The 26,974-nt window shown below is 45.6% G+C and overlaps 1 protein-coding gene and 1 long non-coding RNA gene across 4 annotated transcripts in view; one reads left to right on the top strand and one right to left on the bottom strand.

Moving 5' to 3' along the window:
• Positions 1–26,974, bottom strand: part of LOC137562766 (shootin-1-like) — a 57,036-nt gene that overhangs the window by 28,603 nt on the left and 1,459 nt on the right. For 2 of the 3 annotated variants that reach the window (XM_068274447.1, XM_068274437.1), the window contains exons 2-5: positions 23,045–23,091; positions 20,319–20,355; positions 9,960–10,054; positions 1,590–1,758 (exon numbers count right to left, since the gene is read on the bottom strand). In XM_068274447.1, the coding sequence (XP_068130548.1) occupies positions 1,590–1,758; positions 9,960–10,054; positions 20,319–20,355; positions 23,045–23,091 (348 nt within the window). The remainder of the gene's footprint in view (positions 1–1,589; positions 1,759–9,959; positions 10,055–20,318; positions 20,356–23,044; positions 23,092–26,974) is intronic. The other variant, XM_068274457.1, reaches the window with a different exon arrangement.
• Positions 18,799–26,974, top strand: part of LOC137562785 (uncharacterized) — a 45,215-nt gene continuing 37,039 nt past the window's right edge. The window contains exon 1 of the long non-coding RNA XR_011030188.1: positions 18,799–18,903. This is a non-coding gene — a long non-coding RNA (uncharacterized lncRNA). The remainder of the gene's footprint in view (positions 18,904–26,974) is intronic.

Below are 26,974 nucleotides of genomic sequence, written 5' to 3'. Positions count from 1 at the left end.
CGCTGCTTTGCGTCAAATCCAGATTTTTCCCGGGGACTTTTGGCGTGTATCCCTCTCCGCCATGCCCCCCTCCAGGTGTTAGACCCCTTGAAACATCTTTTCCATCACTTTTGTGGCCAGCATAATTTTTTTTTTTCCAAAGTTCGCATCCCCATTGAAGTCTATTGCGGTTCACGAACTTTAACGCGAACCGAACCTTCCGCGAAAGTTCGCGAACCCGGTTCGCGAACCTAAAATCGGAGGTTCGGCCCAACTCTACATACAATTAGGCTGCTTTTACAGTGGGACGTTACAGGCGCACGTTAGAGCAGCCTGTAACTCAGCCCAACTCACAGTAATGAAAAATCAATGGGCTGTTCACAGTGCCCACGTTGCGTTACATTGTAACGCTGCACGTTCAAATAAAGTGCAGCATGCTATGCGTTCTACGCGGTTTTAGCCGCGTTAGACTGTTTGCACATGCTCAGTTATGTTGTTTTTTTTTTGGGGGGGGGGGGCCGGAGAGGAGGCGGTGAGAGTCCGCTATTGTAGCCAGCCACATGGCTACTTAATATTCACTGCACTGCAGTGTTTACTTCCTTGAGCGGGACCATGTGATGCGGAGTGTTCCGATCACGTGGCCTCCGCATCGCATAGAACAAAAAAGGTGCACCAAGAGCTGCATAACGCAGCTCTAGGTAGCGTCCTCCTCCAACACCACCAGGCATTGCGTTAGGGGCACGTTATGCGACCTATAACGTCCCCTAAAACACAACGTCCTGGTGGGAAAGAGGCCTGAAAAAATTCAATTTTTTGCAAATTCCATAATTTTGATCAGCTGTCCCAAAAGATCGAGAGCTTTTCTTTGTTTTTGATCATCATTTTTTTCGATTTTTGGAGACTGGACATGTTGGAAATTTCAGACCAACTTTATCAAGAATTGTATGGTGTGTGATGGATTGTCAATTACTTGGTGTACCGTTCCAATCAATTTTTTTTTCTGAGTTTTCAACTACATTATTCATGATTGGGGAAAAATTGAACATTGGTGTGTGGTACATTGGTCAGATTGTTGAATTGTTACAATCAGTCAGAAAAATGGATTGCTATTCTTGAATTGAACAGATATTTAAAACATTGTATGGTGTGTGACCACCTTAAGTGTGAGGTCCAGATCAGGGTTACTGTAGGATTATCAATTAGGGGCAGGTAGAACTAATTTCAGTAAAGGTGGCCACTAACAATACAATTTGCATAAAAATAGTTTACGAACGATTCTTTATATGAACGATCGGAAATAATTGTTTGGGACCACTCACTTATGGACCAAAATCTCCTAACCAATCCAATCAGATTGACAGGATCAACCCGAAAATCGAATCGATTTAATTATGGGATCATTCAGCAAATTATTATTACAGTATTATTATTGATTTATAAAGCGCCAACATATTCCATGGCGCTGTACAAAGTAAGAAACGAACATAGGGTACATAATAATACAGACAATGGTGTACACCAATATACAAGATATGGTGCTGGGAGTGGCCTAAGGTTTATTCCACCTATGGGATCCTGAGATACACATTTGGCCCTGCCCACTGCATTACCTGTAGTGCACTGCTGATCGTTATTGTTGTTGGCGTCTTTAGTCTCGGTGCTGAGGTCAGACGTCACCTGGTCTTGTTCCTCATGAGGCGTGGCCTCATCTGGGAGAGAAGGCAATGTAGGGAGAGACTGAGTGCTGCTTTCATTCAGTATAACATCTTCTTTACTGGCCTGGAATAGAAGAGATTATCAATTATATTAATCAATTATGCCCAACATCTTATTGCCGTGTTTTATTTTTAGGATGAAACGTTTGTAAAGGGCTGTTCTATACTTTAAAACAAATGTCTAAACATGACTAAGCTTAAAATTGGAAAAGGTAAAATTTTTGGCAATATAATTTGATATGCGCGCTTTTTAAAATGTAACTGTCGGGCATAAACTCAAAAATCAATTCTTTATTTTTATCTGTTAAACAAGTAATAAGGATGCTAATCAGGCAATCCAAAAGTTAAAATCTTTATTAGTTTTCTTGTTTATAAATGATCATCCCTCACTTTACCTGACTCTTATTTGGTACGCTGCCGCACAAAGGAAGTTGCAGTGCATCCTGGGTTGTCCTTTTTTGCTTCTGTACATTAGTTAAGTCTGAGGGGAAATAAAGAAGCAAAAAAAGACAACCAACCCAGCATGTCCTGCAACTTCCTTTGTGCGGCAACGTACCAAATAAGAGTCAGGTAAACTGGGGAATGATCATTTATAAACAAGAAAAGTAATATTGATTTTAACTTTTGGATTGCCTGATTAACATGCTTAATACTTGTTTACCAGATAAAAATAAAGAATTGATTTTTGATTTTATACCCGACAGTTAGGCCCGGTTCACATTAGCGTTCGCTATCAGGATTTTCCGGATCGGATCTGGAACGCATACTGTACAAACGGAACGTACGTTCCGCATAGCAATGTAATGTCTATGCGGACGTTCACACGCGTCCGTTCCATACGTACCGGAGCCGGATCGGATCCGGACTCCGGACTCTTTTCCAACATGCGCTATTTTTTGGGTCCGGATCTCCGGCCCACGCATCCTGACCGGAGCCTGACAGCACCATCCGGAACACAGAAACCAATGGGAAACGGAAGGCACAGAACACACTGCCTACAAAAACCTGACGTTCTACCCCACTTCCTATGCGTATCCAAGCGGCCATTTCGGATGGGGACACATGGGCCAAGCATGTCTGGAGTGGAGCAGCAGTGACAGACGTGCTGGAGCTGTTTGGCAGTATGTCGGGAGGTGGAGGTGAGGCCTACAGCGGAGGAACCTGATTCTACAGGTGCACCAGGTGCACCTTCTGCTGACCCCAACATTTTTTTATTTAATTTCGCTATTTTTTGCCCACGGATCCTGATGGCAGCCTGATGCATGCCTGATGCAAACGGACCGGATCCTGATCGGTGCTCTCGATTCTTTCTTTTTTCTTTACCTTTTAAAACATGATTTGCGTGATATACAACTTCAAAACCCACAAAAAGCTTTACAAAAAATAGATCCAATTCAATTCACTTTTTCTCCCGAGTTTTCGCCTAAGAGATATTTTTTCGTGTTCTGTTTAAAAATAACTTTTCAGCGCTCTGCAAATGAAAAAGTACCAAAAAGTAGCTGAAAAAGTACTGCCAAAATTATTCTAATTTTTTTTCTTTCTTGTTGGTGGCTTAAAGGGCATTTTATAATGTGGAAAAGTGAATTGGGTAAGGCCCAATCCTATATAGTAAAATGGCTGTGTCCCTGCATCCTCTGTCCCTGTGTCCGTGCGTTTGGCGTACTGCGCATGTGCGGCATGCGGGCAAACTTGGGTCAGCAGAGATCGGGTGCAGGGAGCGGACGTGTGCGTGCGGGCATGGGGGGGCGGATACGCGCGTGCGGGCACGCGCGGCGGTGTAAGCACGCCCTTTGCAAGAAGAGAGGCAGTTTTTACATGGGCGGGCTTTCATCTAGTAAATATATACTTAATTCACTTTTTCTCATGTTTTCTTCTAGGTGATATTTTCACATTTTATAAAATGCCTTTTATGCCACCAGAAATGGATGATGAATGAGATGCAAATATATCCGAGTTTATGCAAATTTGTATGCAAATATATGAAGTTTGAAAATGGAGCAATCCATTTAAACCGTTTAAATGGATTGGTCCGTTTTCAAACTGCATATATTTGCAAATAAATCTGCATAAACAAGCAAGAAAATACTCACAATATTTTTGACAGTACTTTTCAACTACTTTGGGTACTTCTGCAATTGCAGAGTGTTGAAAAGTTATTTAAAAAAAAGTATCTCATAGAAGAAAACATGAATTGAATAAGGACCATAACCTATTAACTTTTCTCCTGAGTTTATTCCAATGAGACCGACCGCACGCACACACGCACACGCACACGTACGTTAGCCGGGCGCATCTACTAGGTGGTGATAAAACTCCACCAGAATTACATCTTTCCCTACTATCCATGGCGGCCTGGAGGGGGAATAGTAATTAACGCCACCTAGTGGATGCGCCCGGCTAACGGAAAAGTACCCACACACACTTAGGCTTCTTGCAAGCGATTCCGATTCCGCTTTTTAATCAGTTTTTACATCCGATTCAGATTCCGATTTGCAGTGTGCAGGGAGCAAACTGCAAATCTGAATCTGAATCGGAAGTAAAAACCGATTAAAAAGCGGAATCTGAATCGCTTGCAGTGTGCAAGAGGCCTAAAAGTGGATCCGAGGTGAACTTTTACTTATTGCATAATTGTGTTCCTTTCCTATTGTTTATAGGGCATATACTTTTTTGTTTTTGTTTTAATACTCTAATTCCTTATAAACTAAAACCATGCCCACAGGTTTGCAGAGAGTCTTGGCAGTAGCAAGGGCTCATAGGAGCTCAGTCTAGGCAGGAGGAGGAGGAGGTGTTACTAGCCATTGATTTCAGAGGCAGAGGGGAGGAGGGCGGATTAGGTTTTTTTCACAGGCTTAAAGATACAGATAAGCCTGCCTCTGTGTAATGTTTACAAACAACATGGCTGCTGTCATTGTATCACAGGAAGAAATAATCATTTTCTATTAAAGCTGTTTGCAGCTAGATTTTCTGTGTAAACTATCTAAACTTTAGATAAGATATATAGACAAGTTACTTGTTATAGTTAGTTTTTCATCTCGGATCCGCTTTAATTAATTTTTTTTTTTGTGGGGGGGGGGGGGGGGGGGAGGGGGTGTTGTGGGGCTGTCCACCCTGAGGAAAGGCTGCAAGACCTGAAACAGCGGGCTGTCGCTGGATAACAGCCCCGCACTGTCCGTCGCTTTTTTAATGGAACTTAAAGAGACTCTGAAGCGAGAATAAATCTCGCTTCAGAGCTCATAGTTAGCAGGGGCATGTGTGCCCCTGCTAAACCGCCGCCATCGCGCCGCTAAACGGGGGTCCCTTCACCCCCAACCACCCCCCCCCCTGCAACATTTGGTCGCAGACTTGGTCGCTCCTGGAGGCAGGGCTAACGGCTGCAGCCCTGCCTCCAGTCGCGTCTATCAGCGGCGCATCGCCGCCTCTCCCCCGCCCCTCTCAGTGAAGGAAGACTGAGAGGGGCGGGGGAGAGGCGGAGATACGCGCTGACAGACGCGTGTGGGGCAGGGCTGCGGCGGTTAGCCCTACCCCAACCAGGAAGCGCTCCCCCGCTGCACCAAGGGGATTTGGGGGTGAAGGGACCCCCGTTTAGCGGTGCGATTTCTATGAGGTCTGAAGCGAGATTTATTCTCGCTTCAGACTCTCTTTAAAGGGAACCAGAGATGAACGATTCACACAAAATAAACATATCAGTTGATAGCTTGTAAAGAATAAATGCTCTACCTGATAATTTCGCCACTCTGGTGTGCCTTTTTGAGGGTTTTTTTATCCATTATTGCTCCAGGAAATATCCAATATGGCCGCCAGGTTATAAGTTGTTCTGGATGTGCTGTCTAGCCTCTATGAGACTATAGACAAGCAGGGCTGCTGCAGCCTTTCATCTGTCTGCTTTCAACTATTATTCTGGTATGCTGTGTGGCTGCCTGTAGGAAGTATCTCTCATAGAAATGAAACTGCATACAGTAAATAATGACTGTCTGCACACTGCACACAGATACACTGGTCTGTTTCAGAGCTTCTTTCTCGGCAGCAGCAGCAGCCCCTCCAATGTCAACAGCTCTGTCACAGGAGCCCTAGTGGCTGACCGCACTTAGCCTTCTAAACGGTGCCAGCGCACAGATCGTGCGAACTCTGGTCGCAGTCAATGCGCAGGAACCGTTAAGAATTAGCCGCAGACAACTCAGAAGGGAGCCTGTGAGACACGGGTGATTACAACTTCACCCACTGGTTCAGGGTACTGCCACCACCGCGGTTACCATGGGACCGTGGAGCCCATTAACTGACTAATCCTGCGAATAAAACGGTTAAACACACGATATTCTGTCTAGCCAACAACAAACAAACAGTAGCGTATCTTCAGAGACCCGGGATCAGTTCTGTGTGTGCTGATAAGCAGGGTAGCAGACAGTGAATGACTTGGAGAAAGTCGTTTATTCACGCAATATAAATAATTAATATATACAGACAATTATTAAAATCAACAATTATTAAAACAGTAATAGCCAGTATAAAAAATAAAAGAAGGGAGAAAAATACTTAGTTCCTGGAAAGATGTCCTTTTTGTGGGAAAACAGAGTTCTGGGTTTCAATTTGAGTTTCAGAGTTCAGACCAGGTGGATGCCAGCATATCCTCAAGCTGGCATCTGATGAGTGCAAGATGTTTCAGTCTGGAGGACACTGAGTTTGGGTCCTCTGCCATTCTTATGCCCCTGCTTCAGTAGGAGGGAGTGAGGGCGGGGAGCCATACACCCCCTTAGAAGATGAGATGAGCCCTCCCCTTGTACTGGGGGCTAGAAATCATATCTACCCATATATGGGCTCTATCTCACAGAACCGTACAGGTCAGGGCAGATTTATTAACATTTTCAGGTCTGTCTCGATTTACCCAGCGCCCTGATACCAGACATGAGGGGTGGGACCCCTGTGGTATCATCAGGCACTTTCAAACTGCCTAACTGGCAGTCCTTACCTCAGAATGTTCTGAAACTTCCTCAGAACCAGCACCGGGGCTCATGCTACACTTCCCCCACGTTTGGCGAAGCTGCCATCTCAGGAACCCCAGAAATATGACAGATCTGGGAAGTTATGGATTTGCTATGAGACTCAGGTTATTCCCAGGCAAAGGCTCTTTGAAGTTTGGAGCAGCCAGCGAGGTGTCGCCTCCCCTGCTGTGAATGAGCCAGTGGGTCTGGCTTTTAGCCCAACTAGATTGCTTCTGCCATGGTGCTTGTCACCTTATACCTGATGGATGGGCCATCAGCACAGCTTGAAGCCAGGGACTCTCTGGGGCAGATTAGGCTCAGGCTCATTAGCATATCAAAAGAGCCATCCAGCCTTTAGGATGGTGCTCTCTTTGCTAAGAAAAGGACTTCAGCTGTCCCTACACACTCAACCCAGATTGTACCGATTTGAAGCGCAATCGATGCAGGGAATCGAGTGCGATTGCTTTTTCTTCACGGGCGGTTCCAGGACGCGCCTGCGGCTCCGCAACCGTCCGTGACAAGCTCTGAGTAGGAAATTTGAGCCAGGAGGGGGCAGGCTTGGGCTTGAAAAGACTCCACAGAAGAGTGACTCAGCTATAATGATTCCAGGTCAAACCTAGACTGAATTAGTCGGTGGATTCTTATCACAGTTGATAACAGATAGATTAGACTGAGAAGAATAAAACTAAAAGCAGGGTAGGTGTTTACAGTCATGTTCCCATTGATAAATGTAATAAAATACATGAGGGTGCTTCCTCTCTGGTTTTCTTTAAACAATAAAGAGCTATGTTTATAGTTTACGAGCTCTAATGTATTTTTGGAGGTGCTGACCTTATTTGTTTTTGTTTTTTTTCCACTATGCTTCTAATTTAAAACAGTCTAGTATAAAATCTCCAGGTACATATCTAAAAATATCATGTAACAACTTAGTAATCAGTGATCAGATATTACTTTTTACTTACTTAAGTTTTTACTACATCTCAAATTTTGATCACATGACTAGAAGCAGTAAGTTTAGGGGGTAAGTATTCATTCTGTGGGTGTAGCCGCTACAGCAATTTCACTCCCACTATTCAGATGGCAAGTGGTGGGGCACAGACTGAATCTCTCTGAGAATAATGTAGTATATAGCACAGACAGTCTGTGGCTCAGAAATTGGTCACCTGACCAGATATTTTACAGGTGATTTATTTGACATTTCTGAATCATTTAAAGTGAACCCGAGGTGAAAATAAACTGATGAGATGAACAATTATATTTATCCTCCTACTCCTAAAAATGACTTTTTTTTAAGTATCCCAGTGTTTTATTTTATTTTCAAATATTTACAAAGTAGGTTGAATGTTTTACTGTTTCTAATCAGTGGCAGCCTATTAAGTGTCCCAGAATTAGAAAAAGACCAGTAGTTAATGTATTTTATCTCTCCCTGCCCTCAGAAGTTGTATTCTGCCAGGAAAACTTTTATAAGTGTAATCTGGTTATCAGTTATGCTTATTGTATTCCCATTGATTTTTTGTACTGTACATACACATGTTTATCTCATCATGTAACTGTGAGAATCTGCTCAGCTGCCTGTGCAGACAGGTAGCGTTTTGACCACTGTTCACGTCTGCATTCTGCAGGTCTCTTTAAGAGAGACCTTTTGTCAGTTCTGCAGCTTGCTGCTGAGGAATTTGCATACATTCGTTATGCAAATCCCCTATCTGCCTCCTGTGATGACTGGCAGCATAAAGGTTGGGATTACCCACAGTCCTTTGCTGGTCATTCCTTCAGGGTTTGTAGTAAACACTCCTAGAGAGTGTCAGCCATGCTACTTCTTGTTGAAGTTATCTTAGAGTAATTCTGGGGACTGCGCTAGGCAGTTTCTTTAGTGCTGTTAGGATTGCTTATCTGTTTGTTTGTCTGTTGCGACTGTCCTCTCCCAGCGGTGGTCGATAGGAAGTCGTTCTGTGTGTCTGGGTGCTAACCGGAACAGCGGTTGTTACTGGTAGCCCCTTCTGATCTGTCTTCCCTGGATCGCACTCACCTTGCGCTAGTGCTGTGGATCCTTCTGTTCTGTCTCCCTGGATCGCACTCGCCTTGCGCTAGTGCTGTGGATCCTTCTGTTCTGTCTCCCTGGATCGCACTCGCCTTGCGCTAGTGCTGTGGATCCTTCTGTTCTGTCTACCTGGATCGCACTCGCCTTGAGCTAGTGCTGTGGATCCTTCTGATCTGTGTTTCTGCTTGGATCACACTTGCTCTGATGGAAGAGCGGTGGATTCTTTCTGCCTAGTTCCTGTTTCACGTTTGTCTGTCTTGTCTGATACGACCGCTTGCTGTAGGCTCGGTGAGGTAACCGTTAAGCAAGCGCTCGCGTTCTCTGTTTCGTGTTTGTCTGTCTTTGGTTAGTTAGGCGTGCTTGTCTCTGTTGTGCGTAACACGCGGAGACCACGCACGAACGCATGCACTGTTGCGAATGAGTGCGGTGTTAGCGTTCAGCTAGCGTTTGTTATTTTCCTTATCTTTCTCTTTGTATGATTTGCTGTGCCTTTGCTACCCTGGTGCTCTGTCCTGCTCAGTCTTGTGTCGCTATTGGCAATCGCCATTCTTGCGATTGCGTTTCCTACTTCGTTTCCACCGTTGTGTGTTCGCCGTTGCTGGGTGGCGACTAGTTTGGTGGGCACACATTGGTTCTGTCCCTTTGCTCTGTTCCCTGTGGGCTATCCAGCCCTGCCTGATTGTACCTTGTCCTGGATCTGTACAATTCCCATTTGGCATCTGTGGCTGTGCAGCGGCTGTGTTCGCCTGCACTCCACAGCGCCATCTGCCGGTGGGAATTGCCCTCTGCGGGTGCATAGCACCTAGCCTGGGTGTCCTCAATTATACGCTTGTGGAGGAAATCCGCCGCGTCAGCGCACGTCTGGTGCGCTGACCACGGAGACGATTCCACATTCGTTACAGTAACATGTCGCCTCCGGTACATTTTAAATGCAGAGTTTGAATTGTGAATGTAATGTAAGCATGAATTTTATTTCTGTCTTACTTACATGCTTTGATTTAAGCTCCAATTATCTGGTCTTATTATCCTGCAATTGAAATGCTTTGCTGATCGTTCAGTGCATTTAATGCAATGTGTGGCTGAGAACAGATTATTATTATTATTTTAGATTCATATAACGACGAATATACTCAGTTACAAAACAACAGGATACAGATAATGGACTATTGAACAGTCATTCTGACTGCTGTGCTTCTGTAAAACGGAGGAAGTATCATTTCAGTTTTCTATCCTGCCGTCATACGAGTTTACCTGCGCACTCTCCACTTCCTCTTCTCCCAGACAGATGGTTTCTGCTTCCATTTCTGCCGCCAGTAATTTAAGATCATCCAGCAACTTCTGTGATACTGCAGAAAAAGCAAAAACATCTTAACTTAGGGGGAAACCCAACAAGGGGGGGAATTTGTAAGAGTAGTGCTAGATTAAGTTGTATTAAAATATCATTATTATTTACCATCATTTTGCTGTGATAATCAGGGGCGTAGCAATAGGGGGAGCAGACGTAGCCACCGCATCGGGGCCCTTTGGCCCCAAGGGGCCCTCCCTCAACTGCAATATTAGCTCTCTATTGGTCCTGTGCTCATAATAATCACTTCTATAGACGCTTTGAATAGTGGTAATCATTAACAAGCTGTTCCCCATCCCCTCCTTGCAGCTCGGACACTGTGGTTGCCATTGGCAGGTTTTGGTGCACCGTAACAATTGTTATGTATAGAGTGATTGGGGGGGCCCCAACGTAAAACTTGCATCAGGGCCCAGAGCTCCTTAGCTACGCCACTGGTGATAATTTACACTTTTAAATGTAGAATATCAGTCCATTTTACTGATATTCTACTGGCTGAAATTTGGTGCCCAAGTTTCCTCGCGCCACCTTTTCATGAATTCGTATTTTACAGCTAATGCCAGCAGGTTTTAGTCAAAGAAGACTTCTGCAGCTAAATCTCTTGGTTTAAAAATGTGGTCAGGTGATCATTAAATATCCCCATAAGATCAGCTAATAGGACAAAACTACCCACCAAAAGATAATATAGCGTGCATGAAAAAAGGGCCCGACTTATTAACAAATTTGGCGCCAGGTATTACCGAAATTTGCTAACGAGAACCATCGTTGTCAAGCTTTATTAATGATAATTACTGTTGCAAAAACAAACGAGAAATAATAATGAATAAATATTAACGTTAAATGTTGTTACGTTTTTAGTCAATACTGCTTAACCCAACCTTACCCTCACACAGAACCCTTCCCTGGTGGTGCCTAAAACGAACCACTCCCCTAGTGGCGCCTAACCCTAACCACCCCCCCGGTGGTGCCTAACCCTAACCACGCCCCCCCGGTGGTGCCTAACCCTAATTCCCCCCCGGTGGTGCCTAACCCTAACCACCTCTCTGGTGGTGCCTAACGCTAACTACCACCCCTGGTGTTGCCTAAAACTAACCGCTCCCCCCCGGTGGTGCCTAACCCTAACCACCCCCTGGTGTTGCCTAACCCTAACCCCCCCAGTGGTGCCTAACCCTAACCACCCCCCTAGTGGTGCCTAAAACTAACCGCTCCCCCTGGTGGTGCCTAATTCTAACCACCCCCCCCGGTGGTGCCTAACCCTAACCACCCCCTGGTGTTGCCTAACCCTAACCCTCCCGGTGGTGCCTAATCCTAACCACCCCCCTAGTGGTGCCTAAAACTAACCGCTCCCCCTGGTGGTGCCTAATTCTAACCACCCCCCCCGGTGGTGCCTAACCCTAACCACCTGCCTGGTGTTGCCTAACCCTAACCCCCCCAGTGGTGCCTAATCCTAACCACCCCCCTGGTTGTGCCTAAAACTAACCGCCGCCTAGGTGGTGCCTAACCCTAACCGCTCCCTCTGCAGAAACTATCCTTTTACATATATTAACGATAATACCTTTGAAAACGTAAAATCTGTACTTATTAATGAAATAATATGACAAAAACTATACCGTTGTAAACGTCTAAAACGATAACTACCTCAAAAACTATAACGTAATGTTATTAACTAAATTTTTCGCTGCGCCCTTTTTTCTGCTTTTTTCGCCATATTAACGATAATTACATTAAAGTCTATGGTGGCGCCCTTTTTGTCCACCCTCAGCCGGCGGCCTTTTTTCCTGCTACCATAACATAGTGTAAAACCGCCAATGAGTGATCATTTCACAATCCATCAGGATAGGTGCACACATAACATAACAGGCTGTGTTTTATGTCATGTTTCATTTTGTGTTGTGTGCGTTTCTTGTGTTTTTGCTGCACTTTTACTGCGTTTTTGGTGCGTTTGTGTTAGCGTCTTTTTACCGCAGATGCGTTTTTCAAGCATTTTGTGTACATTTGCGGTTCACATATACAAAATGCATATGTGTTTTTTATGCGATTTTCATGTGTTTTTCTTTTGCGTTATATGCAAATCACTAGGAAGACAACAGGAAGCGGAAGTACATCAGAAAACTATTTTTGTTTACAAAAAAGCATTGGAGAACGCATGAAAAACGCATACCATTGCGTTTTCATTGACTTTCATTATGTGCGTTTTTGATGTTTTTTTTTTTTTCAGATTATGCAACAAAACCAGTGTTTTTGAAAACGCCGGCATTGAAAACGCATATGAGTTTTTGATATGCACTTTTTTTCCTGCGGCCCCTAGACTTCCATTAGCGGCAAAAACACTGCGCTTTCCGCAACACTAGCGTTTCTGGTAACTATGCACCCAGCCTCACTGAAGATATCCATGAGATGTGATGTGAACAACAGCAGAAGACTGCAAACAACATGCCAAATGATCGGATTGTTAAATGATACAGAATCTAAGCCAAGTGCCGTAGACTTCGTGAACATATGGTTTAAAACAGGGGTCCCAAAACGTTTTGGGTCGAGGGCCGGGTCAACATACTTCAGACTGCTGGGGGGCCAGCCCAGAGTATACATAAATTGATGTAGAAGTCTTTGCGGGCCAGACAGTGAAGCATACCCAGGTGACAACCTGCAGTCCAATTGGACAGCAGTGTCACCTGATGTGGAATAGGATTGGAAACCAGCAAATTACTGCTTTCTGGCTTCCATGTGGATGGGTGGTGCCAGCACTGCTATTCTATTTGTGGACCACCAATATTTAAAGATGTAGCTGTCTAGTTGACCACATCTATAAGTAATACATTTTGTGTGTGGTGGGACAGTAAAAAAGCCTGGGGGGGGCCGCATTTGGCCCGCGGGCCTTAGTTTGGGGACCACTGGTTTAAAGTGTACCCGAGGTTTGCCTCAAAAGTGACATACTTACCTAAGAAGAGGGAAGCCTCTGGATCTTATAGAAGCTTCCCACTCCACGTCCAGTCCCCTATTGCCAAGTGTGAACCCCCTGAAGATTTCAAAGACTTGTCAGAAATAGGCTCGTGCTCGTGCTCCTGCGCAAGCATGGCCTCCCTCTGCAGCAAGCCGGAGCCCCTTGTTCATGAGTGGCCCTATGCTACTGTGCAGGCAGGTGCAGTGCAGTGCACAAGAAGAGGGACGCAGTCACAATAGGCAGCAGCCGAGGTCTGGAGGAGGTATGGGAGGCCGCTATAAGATCCAGAGCCTTCCCTTAGGTAAGTATTTGCATCTTTACCCAGGGTTTATTTTAACAATCATTCATAGCTCTGTACAGACCGCTGACTATGAACGGTTATCTGCCACAATGATCCTTTATGACAGTTGTTTGAATTGCGTGAGAGTTGTCGTGGATCGTTTGTTTAAACCGTCACGGTGCCATGAATTTTTGAATGACATCTGATTGAGGAGTTGTTCATTCGATTCTTCCTCCTCCTGTGTACGATGCTTGAAACAGCACTAAAACCTGAAGAATACAGGTGAAACTCAAAAAATGAGAATATTGTGCAATAGTCCAAGTTTAGGGGCTCAGTTTTTATTTTGTGGGTGTGGCAGGGGTGGGGCACAGACTGAATCTCTCTGAGAATAATGCAGTATATAGAACAGACAGTCTGTGGTTTAGGAAACGTGACCTGACCAGATATTTTACAGGCGGATCAGCTGATTTCGGCATGTGGCTCTGAGAGCACAGCGCAGAAACCGGGCGCCCCATAGCAGCAATGCTATGCTGCGCGGGGCGCGTAGCGGTAATTTAGGGCTCTGGCGGCTGCCAGACCCCGAATTACATCTCAGTTGTCGCAACACGGAGCGGCGCCGAATTCATATCAGGGGAGGACTGGGACCTTTTGGCCTGGGGGGACAACACAAACTAGAGGCCCGTTTCACGGCATCCCCAGCCCAAAGCCATATCTTTCTTGTGAGCAAATCTTCAAATTATGATGACTAACAGCCCCAGCCACACACACACACACACTATGTACCTGATGCCTAACCCTATTTCTCCGCACAATCTACCTGTCTGTGTCTGATGCCTAACCTTAAAGAAGTTATGAGGCTTTTTTTTTTTTTTATGAAAATAAGTGCTACTTACCCAGGGCTTGTCCAGCCCCAAGCTCCCAGCATGTCCCTTGCCGGAGCTCTGCAGTCAGCTGTTCGCTGCCGCTGCCTCCCAGCCCCCGGCGATGACGTCAGGCCGACTGCCACATGGACCAGAGCGTACTGTGCAGACGCAGAACTACTGCGCCTGCGCAGTACACTCCGGTCCACGTGGCGGTGATTGACAGTGCTGCTCGCACAGGCGCAGTACAGGCCGACATCCAGGTCGGATTGGTGCCATCGCCGGGGACTGGGAGGCAGCGGCAGCGAATGGCTGACTGCAGAGCTGCGGCGAGGGACATGCTGGGAGCGTGGGGCTGGAGGAAGCCCCGGGTAAGTAGCACTTATTTCATTAAAAATGCCTGATAACTCCTTTAAACAACCCCCCCCCCCCCACACACACACACAAACCTACCTACCTGGTGATACCTAACCCCTCTCCTGCCCACCCACCATACAAACTACTTGTTTGACACCTACCCCCCCCCCCCCCCCTCCAACTACCTGTTTGACAGTGCCTAACTGCCTGCCTCCCACCTCCCCTGCCGCCAATCACACCACAAGAAGAAAAAACGTTCCCCCTCAGGCCAGGGTCAGAATGGGGATGATTATCACACAAAAAAAAACTCAGAGGGCACTGGCCTGGGCAGAGAATTGAATTTGACAGCAGTAGCAGGCAGGCAGCAAAGTGTGAGTAACTCAGTGACAAGAAGGGAGAAGAAGTACAGAAACAAAATTTATAAAAACCACCTTCTCCTCTGGCAACCTGGACCCGAACTCCTCTATCCTCCTGTCTCCTCAGTCCTACATCTCCTCCTCCTCCACAGCATCAAGCAGCTATAGGTGGCATCTCCGACTCCCAGCCCCCAGAGTGTCCGACTCCTCCAGCCAGGACAGCCAGCCACTCGTAGCCGCAGCTCCAGGCCCCCAGCACAGAAAGCTGAAGAGTGATACAGCTCACTCCGATGACACCTCAGGCACAGCAGCACAGGGGAGGACTGTGTCCGACTCCTCCAGCCAGGCCAGCCAGCCACTCGTAGCCGCAGCTCCAGGCCCCCAGCCCCCCCAGCACAGAAAGCTGAAGAGTGATACAGCTCACTCCGATGACACCTCAGGCACAGCAGCACAGGGGAGGACTGTGTCCGACTCCTCCAGCCAGCCACTCGTAACCACAGCTCCAGGCCCCCAGCCCCCCCAGCACAGAAAGCTGAAGAGTGAGACAGCTCACTCCGATGACACCGCAGGCACAGCAGCACGTTGCGGGCGGCAATGCCTTCAGGTGGGGGGCGGAGTCAAGCAGGGTCAACCCACCGGGCCGGAGAGGACCTAAGCTATTTGTGTCCTTGTGCCGCTCACATCCACCGCAGGCGCAGCCACGCACAAGGGCACACCACGGCCTGCCGCCTCAGCCCCTTCTCTGATTGGATACTTCAACTTGCTGGGAAATATCGCGCGAGGTTGCGATCCCCACTGCGAACCTGTCACCTGTGGTATGTCTGCGGCCGCTGCGTATAGCAGCGGCCGGCCCTAATTACTTAAGATTCGGGCAGCCCGGGGGGCAATTGCCCCCCGTCCCCCTGGGCCAGTCCTCCCCTGATTCATATACACCCATTTTACAGGTGATTTCTTTGACATTTATGAATCACTTAAATGCAGAGTGAAATAATTAAATATATGAAATAGACTCTTTAGATGCAAAGCCAGATATTTCAAGCCTAAAATTGTTATAAGTTTGATGATTGTGGCTTACAGCTTATGAGGACCCCAAAATTTCAGACCATTAGACTATTGTGACAATGTTCAATATTCTGGCCTCAAAGTGTCAGACTCTAATCAGCTAATTCATCCAAAACACCTGCAAAGGGTTCCTGTGTAATATATTAGCTTCACCTATTAAGTTGAATTACTGAAATAAATGGACTTTTGTACTATACACATAGCTCCCAACTGTCCCTCTTTTGGAGCGATGTCCCTCTGTCCCTCTTTCCTCCTCATTTGTCACTCTTTCAGGACTTTGTCCCTCTTTGTATGTAACTATATATATTTCTCTACTAAAAAATGTCTTTGATTGACTCTAAACTTTATTCCCATCCTTTAAATTGATATATTACTACCGTAACTTAAAAATGTTAATATGAAGGAAAATGAACCAGGATAGAAAGGACCAGTGTGGTTTGAGTTATAAAACAACATATTTTTCTTATGAAATCTTTGCTTTACTCGGGGTGTGACAGGGGCGTGATCAGGGGTGTGGCAGGGGCGTGGCTTAAGTGTCCCTCTTTCTCATCTCAAAAAGTTGGGAGGTATGCTATACAGTATTCTAATTTTTCCAGTTTCACCTGTTTTCTACTTTCCCCAGAGAAAAACTAAAAAGTGTGAACTTGAGACATATTTTTAGCGAATACGGAATTATTCTGTGACAGGACTTCCTTTCACATTTGTGCCTGCTTCTGCTTTTTTCTTCCAAACTGATAACAAAATAATTTTTTTTCTACATAAATGGAACTGTAGATAAAACATCATATCTATTTTACATCCTCTCAACTAAAAAAAAACTAAAAAAAAATAAATAAGAAAACCTCACCAGTGCAGATAACAGGGCAGCAGCAAGAAGGGTGCGTATGTATATGTGTATGCCGCCAGTGAGCTGGGCGCAGGCTGAGATGAATGACGGCTCGCCCTGCTGCTGCTCAATATCCCAGCGGCGTAAAATACTATTCCCCCTCCGAATCATCGCAACTCAGAGGGAGATGTAAATCAGGATCTCGAACTACCCTTACGTGCCCCACTCAGCATAACATTGCTGCTATGAGGCGCCTGGTTTCAGTGCTAAACACCGCCTGCCGAAACCACCTTTTTGTGCCAAAACTGCAAAAAATGTCAGCGGAAAGACACGGCTGTTTTATGCAGACTCAAAGAGAAACAACTAAGGATTGACTTTCATCCCAATCAGTAGTTTATACTCCCTTTCCCATGAGAAATCTATTCCTTTTCTCAAATAGATCATTAAGAGGGTCTGTATGGCTGACATTGTGGTGAAACCCCTCCCACAGTGTGATGTCATGACCAGGGCCGGATTTGTACTCTTTACCACCCTAGGCCACTGTCGCCAGCCGCCCCCCTTCAGTATAGGTAGCGAGATGACCCCCTCCCCTCTTCCCTCTAGTATAGGTAGCCTGATGCGCCCCCAAGTATAGGTAGCCAGATGACTCCTCCCCACTTTCCTTACAGTATAGGTAGCCAGATGACTCCCTTAATCCCTCCTTTTCCCACTTCCCTCCCATCAGTATAGGTAGCCAGCTCACCTTCACACTGCAGCAGCCATCAGTGTCACTCATTTCTCCACTCGTCCCCAGTGCAGAAGTTTCCTCTTTCTCTCCGTCTCCAATGCTGCCCAAGTCCGTAGCTGCCCACCACAACGCCAACGTGCACAGAGAGCAAGTTGGCCACTGCACAGGTGGCTGGCAGCAGGCAGCGCTCGGCTGATCTCCCTGTAGTGCAGCATTTGCAAGCTTGCAAATGCTGCACCAGCTTAGCCTGCTGCTTTGGTGCCCTTCCTCCTGTGGTGCCCTAGGCCATGGCCTAGGTGGCCTAGGCCTAAATCCAGCCCTGGTCATGACCATGGTCCTGACAGTTTGCTTTCTGTAAAACCTTGTTGCGTTGTGGGAAATAATGGCCGTTTCCAACTGCCAAGCAAGCAGTTTGTCCCTCTGTGCATAGAACTCTCAGTAACTAACATTCTGTGCAGATCAACTGGCGGAACTAAAGATGTCACCACCAGGCATACATTTCAGAATGTAAATCAGGAAGAGGAAAGATTTTACAATGGGAAACACTAAATAATCTTTAATTGAATATTGTAAAAAAAATAAGCAATTTTATTAATTATATTTTTTTCCATTGCAGTTCCTCTTTATTAAAGAGGAACCCCAGTGAAAAATAATGTAATAACAAAAAGTTCTTAATTTTTACAATAATTATGTATAAATGATTTAGTCAGTGTTTGCCCGTTGTACCATCTTTTAAATCCCTGATTTTTATTCTGACATTTATTACATGGTAACATTTTTACTGTTGGCAGGTTATGTAGCTGCTGCATGTTTTTTTGGCAGTTGGAAATAGCTGTAAACAGCTATTTCCCACAATGCAGCAAGGTTCCCAGACAGGAAACTGCCAAGAGTACGTACTTTTCTTCTTTCTTGTGGCAGGGGTTTCACCACAATATCAGCCATACAGCGCCCCCTGATGGTCTGTTTGTGAAAAGGAATAGATTTCTCATGTAAAAGGGGGTATCAGCTACTGATTGGGATAAAGTTCAATTCTTGGTCGGTGTTTCTCTTTAAGTGTGGTCCCTGCCTAAAGAAAACAGACATGGTGGAGCTGTATATACAGTGTGCGTAAATTAATTAAGGACATGCTGTTTCTTTTCTTGTCTCTTCCTGTATATCTTGGATTTACTCCAGAAACTGCTGAAAAACTATGGCTGTACTTTGTCTATTGACATGACGGTAGATTGTTCCTCTCCCCATGTTGCTTAATGGCAGAAAGGACAATAAACTGACAGCAGAAGCTGGTATTCAGTATTGTCAGCTGAGAATTAGGAACAAGCTGTCACTGCTATGGATCATGGGAAATGTAGTCTTTCTAACAGGCAACTAGCACGGGAGGCAACATCATACCCTCCCAGTGGCGTTTCAACAGAGGAACAACTGCAATGAGCCCCCTGGACAGGAGGTACCTCCAAGCTCTACATTATCTCTTCATTGCTGTTATTATGGTTGTACATCAGCACTAGATGTGCTTAGGGGTAATGGTAATTATTGTTTCCCTCCCCTGCTTACACCTCTGCAGATATCCTTGGTAGGTTATAGCATAGAGTGCTTGTGGGGGCCCAGGAGAAAGTTTTGCATTGGGCCTCCTAAAGTTCTCTATTCCACAACCTATGAAGAATATCTGCATAGCGGTGAAGGCGGGGGAGGGGGGTGATTAGGTTAGGGTTAGGCATCGATAGAAGGAGGGTTCAAGTGAGAATAGGGTTACGTTTAGCGATATGAAAATATCTGTAAAAATTACAGATTTTATACTATTGTAATACCCATCGCCCAACAGCAGAATATCTGGGGCTCGATTCACAAAGCGGTGCTAACCCAGTTAGAGACTTTAGGCATGATAACCATTGCACCACGCTGGTGAAAAGCCAGTTTAGGTGTGATAAGTTTAGGCGTGATAAGTTTAGGCATGCTAAGTTTAGGTGTGATAAGTTTAGGCATGATAAGTTTAGATAAGTTTAGATTGCACGCAAAGTCCCGCACGCAAAGCAGCCCCATTAAACTCTATGCGAAGTGCACCAGACTTTGCTAGCGCAAAACTTTTGATCAGCTGTGCACTGCGGTGCTAACCCAGTTGGTGCTATAGTTATCACGCCTAAACTTATCACGCCTAAACTTATCACGCCTAAACTTATCACGCCTAAACTGGCATGATAAAGGGCTTTTCACCAGGGTGCTAACTGTTAGCACCGCTTTGTGAATCAAGCCCTTGTAATTTTATTGATATTCTACTAGGACCGTTTTTAGGCATAGACAAACTAGGCAGATGTCTGGAGTGACAGCTACTTGAGGGGGCCCCATAAACAGCCCTGCCCTAGAATGTTGATGTCATCAGGATAGTGAAAACTGTTTCAAGTTAACATCGAGGTTGAAAATATACCTGACCTCTGAATCACTTTTGAAATCAAAAGCTATATGTACGTTTCTTTCACAAAGACAGTCCCACACATACCTTTGGGTTGCTTGTGTCCTTCTGTTATCCGACAATAAGGACCTTTATCGCTGTAGACTTCAGTTGTGGGCAGTTCTGACTGGTTGGCCTTGTATGTGTTTACATGTAATTTAAAATTTTACAATTTTCGCGATAGTGATCTTATAAGGCCAATGGCCCACTAGAGAGCTGTAAGCTGCGCTTTGGTATCGTAGACAATCGTGGGTGATTCCAAAAAGTGCTCTGAGTACGCTGATGCAAATGGGCCCCGGGCCCAAGGCTTACGGGTTATCTAGCTTTGCACTGCAGCCGCTGGACTAAATCACTAAAGTATCTGAATACAGGAGGTACTTTCTTGAGCTATGAGCAATACAGGAGGATATACTTACTTGCAGCAAAGCTGTCCTCTTCACAGGTCACCTCCTCCTGTATAGAGAATACAAATAAACAAATAAATAAAGCTGTTTTTTGTTGAAATACTTAGTATTTACAGCATTTTAGGAAATAATGGGTTCCGCATTGCTAACTGAAATGATTTACGGTCATTTTTTTTCTACTTGTCTGAAATTACTTTTTCGTTTCTATTTTAGAATCATTATTAAATTGTAAAAAACAAAAATCCACTAGTATCCTATAGGGCTGAGGCAGGATGCAGTTTGCATCATGGCCACTAGATGTTGCTATGTACCCATCCCCTTACTTTCCCTCCTCCCCAAACAAATCATCCTGTTAAATCCTGACATCCGGGGGTGGGGTCAAAAAATGTTTATTTGGAAGATGTGGGGGGAGTCACGGTTTTCCTTCTAAGAGAAGAACATTTCACATTTCCTGCCAATGTTAGTGCCCATGGCAAGGGTCCGTTTATTTTCTTCCCCCTTGTCCTGTGAATAGGGAAATTGTAGCCTAGATGAACTGGTTTTTGGAAAGCACAAATAACACATCGATTGGCTATGTACAAAAGATGATGTTGTTTCTCAAAATAAGACCTGAAAGCTGTGGAGTACCTAGGGAATTATTTACAGACCCCCCCCCCCCCCCATAAAAAAATTGATGGGAGGGTTGAAGGGTTGGGGTGCCGAGTGTTGCTGCAAATTTTGGGGGCTTTTTTGGGAAAAGGAGTCATCAGGATGTAGACGATGCTAATCGTTATAAAAACTCTGTACTCTATACAGTGCTGCAGAAGATGTCAGTGCTATATAAATACACAATAATAATATGATAGGACATTAGACTATGACTATGGTGAGCTCCTCTGAGGACAGTCAGAAAAGGGGAACATATGAAAGAGGGGGATGCAAAGGAGGAGGGGGGATAAAGAGGTAGTTGCACAAGGCAGAGCCTGGTGGAAGAGGAGAAATGGCAGGAAGACCTCTCATCAGGACTGCAGACATCACCAGTGCTGTTTGGCAGGGACATGCTGTTAAAAAGCCACTAAAATCGGAAAAGAGGAAAGGGTCATGGGGGAAGACAACAGGGTGGGAGGGGGAGCTGGGAAAAGAGATAAGATCACTTGCAATCAAGCTGATCTAAATTGTCTGGAGCTTGCTTCTCTGCTTTCTACAGAAGTCGGCTGTCAGCACCTGTATCACTGGCATCTGCAACAGCAGACTGCCCTGCATTACTGGTTAATTACTCTGATCAGGATAAATAATGCACTGTACATCCACTCACTGCAGACTGTGTGTAGAGAGCAAGGAAATACATTGCCCATGGGACAGGAAGGGGGAGGGGTACTACATCTAGTGCAGGAAGTAGTCCCCTGCACTGCCTGCTGCTATTTTCCCGAATGTTGCCCAAACTATGAGAAAAGGTCCCAGTTGGAAGTACACAATGGCTGAGCACCACAGCGGCACCCTTAGGCATGGCTACACCCGCAGCCTTATGGTAGCTACACCACTGCCTGAAAGGATACACAAATTATGCTCAGGCCAGAAACACCTCACATGTCTAAACACAGAATCCACATTACAAGCCCTTTTTATAATTGGTGTGCCTATGCCTAGAAACGCCCCTGGTTCCACCTTTTATCTCGGAGGACAGCCATACTGCCCCAGGGCCAATTTGGAATGTAAAGTACAAGAAATACTGGGTTTGTCTCATCTGATTCTCAGGAAAGAGTACATGCCTCTGGGTGGATTCTATGGGCTTGATTCACAAAAGAGTGCTAACTGTTAGCACGGCCATTTTTCACGCGAATTTTCGCATTGCATGCGATCGCGAATTTTTGCACGAAACTATAACGTTTTCGCGCGAAAACGCGGGTGCCAGCAGTTAGCACTTTTTTGTGAATCAAGCCCTATGAGCGCTACTGTTTGCACCCGTTTCCATTATTGAGAGGAATTGTGCCTGCACCTAAGCTGAGAAGTATATGGATTTTTCATTTTAAAATAATACCAGTTGCCTGACTCTTCTGCTGGGCACAAGCCCATTATGGTCTGTGCCTGCGCAGTACGCTCCTGGTGACATCAGCGGGAACGAGGACACGGCAACGCAGGCGCAGTGGTTATCAGACTTTAAAGTCTGAAATTCCAGAAGTGAACCGGAGGCGGGGCCGGAACATCGGTGAGTGGCTGCGCGGGCACAGGATGTGTGTGGGGGACAATTAGAAGCCCCGGGTAAGTACAACTCATTTCCCCCCGACCCCCTACAGTATTCCTTTAACTGACTTTTTTATTGTAACAACCAACGATTTATACAGCAAAATCATGACAATTAACAAGGCTGCCCAAACTTTTGCATCCCACTGTACATGTATACTCTATCTGAGACATTAAAAACATTAAAAAAAAATCACATAGATTACTTTTGATTCTGACTGAAGAGAGCAGATAGAAGTAGGTGAGGCATGACACAGAACATCTATATTACGCTTTTCTACTTGCGCACTCAAAGCACCAGAATTACAGCCACTAGGATGCGCTCTATAGGCAGTAGCAGTGTTAGGGAGTATTGCCCGAGGACTCTTTACTGAATAGGTGTTTGCTTACTGACCAAGAAAGACCAAGATTCCAACCCAGGTCGCCTGTGTCAGAGGCAGAAGTTTAACCAGTACACTATCCAACCAATGGAGATGTATTGTGTCCCCTGCAGGTGGGACTTCTGATGAATATATTACCTCACTGGCCTCATCTGTTGAATCCTCAGGGGTGGTAGACTGGAGTTCTGCAGATAGACACACAGGCAGCAGAAGGTTATACATTATCATGACCACAAACAGCAGTTTTTATTTTTCAGCCTTCCTAAAAGAGAAATTATAACAGCCCCAATCAACCTGTGCAGTGCCCAGGAAATGTCTTCAGACTGAGCATGCAGCGTGACACTGAATAAGATCTTGGCCAGCAAATCCAATAACATGGGCACCAGGTGGGCCTGGTAATTTGAGTCCAATCGCGGCTACGGTGGTGCGAGGTTGTAATTTGGCCACCGGAGGCGCCAGAGTTCAGCTATTGTAAATTCAGGAAATGACGTACCCATTGCAACACGTGCATCTGCAGTGGCGGTGCAACAATGCGCTTAAAGCAGATCTGATCTCAGAACTTCCTCTCTGCTCTAAAACGTAAGCAACAGTATAATAACCTTTAAAGAAAAACATTTCTTCATTACAACTTACAGAACTTCTACAGAGATGCCGCGGAGTGGTTAATTCCTGGCTTGCTGGGAGCACAGAAAGGGTTAGCTTTCTGTGTTTTCATATTAGCTCATAATTCATTGGCAGAGAGCTCACAGCTCAAATTAAACTGACTCAATACTTGCTGAGAAGGGAGAATTAGACAGGCTGTTCTCTATAAACACCCACAGAGTGGATTTCTCTGTATTTTCCTCATCTCCTGTGCAAGAGTTCCGGTCCATTTTAACCTCCTTAACAGTATGCCCGACACTGTGTCGGGCATACCGCTCGCTGGCCCCAGGAGTCCCCCAGTATAAATTTAACAGATCGCACGCTTGAAAAAGCTTTAGCTAGCACTAGGCTAGCTAGTGCAGGTGGCCGGCATCCCCCCGATTGCTGCTGATCCCCCCCGATCCCCCGCTAATACATTACCCAGCCTGGATCCAGCGATCACGCAGCCTCCCTGCACATCTCCGGTCCTCTCTATGGGGAGGATCGGGTTTGCACATGACGTCATGACGTCAGCGACGTTCTGTACAACCCTCCTCATAGAGAAGAACGGAACTGTCCGGGGAGGCTGCGCCAATCGCTGGATCCAGGCTGCTTGATGAGGCTAACTGTAGACCTCCTATGCAACCTAACACTGGAACACCCCAGATGGATTGTTCTTGGAGATTTCAATACATGGGTGGATGACTCCTCTTCAAAATTTGGTATAGAGCTATCTCATGCCTTACATGAACTGGGCTTCCTCCAATCAATCAGCTCTGCTACTCACAGGAAAGGTCACACTCTGGACCTTATATTCCATACTGGGCTGTCAATAGCCAATGTGGAAATTAATCCTGTTGCCTGGTCAGACCATCACACTATCCACTTCTGCCTCTCAATACCAGCTGTCAAACACCAGGTCAAGAATCAAATAAAATATCGCCGCTTAAAAGGGCTAACACCTCAACATATCCAAGATAACCTTAGCTTTGATGAATTGACTGACTCCAGCTTGGACCCTGATACTCTGGTGTTTAAATACAACAAATGTGTGTCCTCCACCTTTGAGACCATTGCTCCTCTGCGCACCAAATATCTTACTCCACACCATCATGCACAGTGGTTTGATAACGCTATAAAAGAGCTGAAAAGGCAAGGCCGAAAACTTGAGAGACTGTGGCGCAAATCTAAGTCCCCAGACGACAAACATGCCTTAATCCTCCACTTGAAGAGCTACCAAAAGGTAATCACGGGAAAAAAATCATCCTTTCTATCACAAGAGATTGCAAATGCAGTTAACAAACCAGCCCAACTGTTCCGCACAGTGGAAAAACTCTGCAACCCGGCGTGTCAAAAACTTAATATCGAGTCTTCAAAGGACCTCTGTGACCAATTTGCCCATTTCTTCACAGACAAAGTCTCCGCTATAAGGTCCGCCATCCAACTTAGAGCATCTGAGCCTAATATAGCGCCGAAGACCATTAGCAGAGACAATGTAACACCTTGGTCAAACTTCAAAGAAATTGATGAAGAAGTCACATCAAGCATCCTCCTTCACGTCCGCCTAACTACCTGTGACCTGGATCCTGGCCCAACACAGTTCATGTTGAACTGCCCCGACCTGTTCGTACCGGTATTCCTAAAAATTATTAACTGTTCCTTAAAATCAGGGATATTTCCTGCTTTACTGAAAGAAGCAATCATCAGGCCTCTCCTCAAAAAACCCTCCCTGGACCCAGATGCAATGACCAGCTACAGACCTGTCTCTAACCTTCCCTTTCTGGGCAAGCTAATTGAAAAAGCTGTTTACCTCCAGCTAGAAGCCAAAATCCTACAAAACAACAGTTATGACCCATTCCAGTCTGGCTTCAGGAAACACCACAGCACTGAAACTGCCCTCATCCAAATATGCAACCACCTGCTCATGGCAAGAGACAGAGGAGAGTGCTCGATCCTCATACTGCTAGACCTTTCTGCAGCCTTTGATACAGTTGACCATGACATCTTGATAAACAGGCTACAGGAATACTGCGGCATTGATGGCATAGTTCTTCAGTGGTTCCAATCCTTCTTGAGTGGCAGAACCCACAAAGTGTCTATGGGGCCCTTCCTGTCCACCCCTGTATCACTTAAGTATGGGGTGCCCCAGGGCTCAATCCTCTCTCCCCTGCTTTTCACTATTTACATGTTACCGCTGGGAAAACGAATCCAAAAACATGGCCTGACATACCACTGCTATGCAGACGACACCCAACTATATCTTTCCTTCAAGCCTGGTGTGACAGACCCAACTCTAACTATAAACGCCTGCTTACGTGAACTACAGCAATGGATGAATGACAACTGGCTGAAACTAAATGCAGACAAAACTGAAGTCCTTCTGATTGGAGGGCGGAGCATGATAACAAAACAACTTAACTTGCAGTCTTCACCACTGGGAATAGGAGGCACGGATCTACGCAGCTCTGATCATGTGCGTAGCCTGGGAGTTCTAATTGATTGGGATTTAAACTTCAGAACTCAAATCTCTGCTGTGGTGAAATCATCCTATTTTCACCTGAAGAACACTGCAAAAATCAAGCACCTCATCCCCCCAGAAGATCTGCCAACCTTAGTCCACGCCTTCATCACATCCCGACTGGACTACTGCAATGCTCTCTACACTGGTCTTCCAAAAAAGGCCTTGTACCGTCTACAGCTGATACAGAATACTGCTGCCAGACTGCTAACCAACCAACCCCGTCACTGCCACATAAGGCCAGTCCTGCACTCCCTTCACTGGCTCCCTATAGAATGGAGGGTCCTATTCAAGATCGGCCTACGGACATTTAAATCCCTGAATAATCTGGGCCCTGGATACATGAAAGATATGTTGCAGCTGTGTAGCAATCCCCGCATTCTCAGATCCACAGGTTCTAATAATCTAGTCATACCCAGAGTCCACTTGGAAACTTTTGGTCCCAGAGCCTTCTGTCATGCTGCCCCTACGTTTTGGAACTCCTTACCTCAACAGATCAGGACAGCTCCATCCCTGGACGTGTTTAAATCCAGACTGAAAACCCACCTGTTCAGTTTGGCATTTGCAGAAATATAACTTTTGTTGTGTGAATATTTCATCCTACTACCAATTACTGAATCTGAGAGAGCCTAAGTGCTTTGAGTCCTATGGGAGAAAAGCGCTATAGAAATGTTATTGTATTGTAACTAAAATCTGTCAGATCTCATCTGTCAGACTTTTAGTGCTTACTGTTTGCGACAGTAACATCGGTGAAAAGTAATATATAGCTCATTTTACTGTGGTACAAATTTACATCTTATATGTAGCTATTTAAAATTTTATAGAGACACTGCAACAACAAAACTGTCACGGGGGGTACTTATCTTGGGAGGGAGAAGCCTCTGGATCTTAATGAGGCTACCCCTGTCCTCTCTACCCTCAGGGATCCA

This window comes from Hyperolius riggenbachi, chromosome 1, assembly GCF_040937935.1.
Source record: "Hyperolius riggenbachi isolate aHypRig1 chromosome 1, aHypRig1.pri, whole genome shotgun sequence".
Classification (NCBI taxonomy): Eukaryota; Metazoa; Chordata; class Amphibia; order Anura; family Hyperoliidae; genus Hyperolius; species Hyperolius riggenbachi.
The sequence above is the reverse complement of the archived record's forward strand: the minus strand, read 5'-3'. Positions and strand labels throughout refer to the sequence as shown.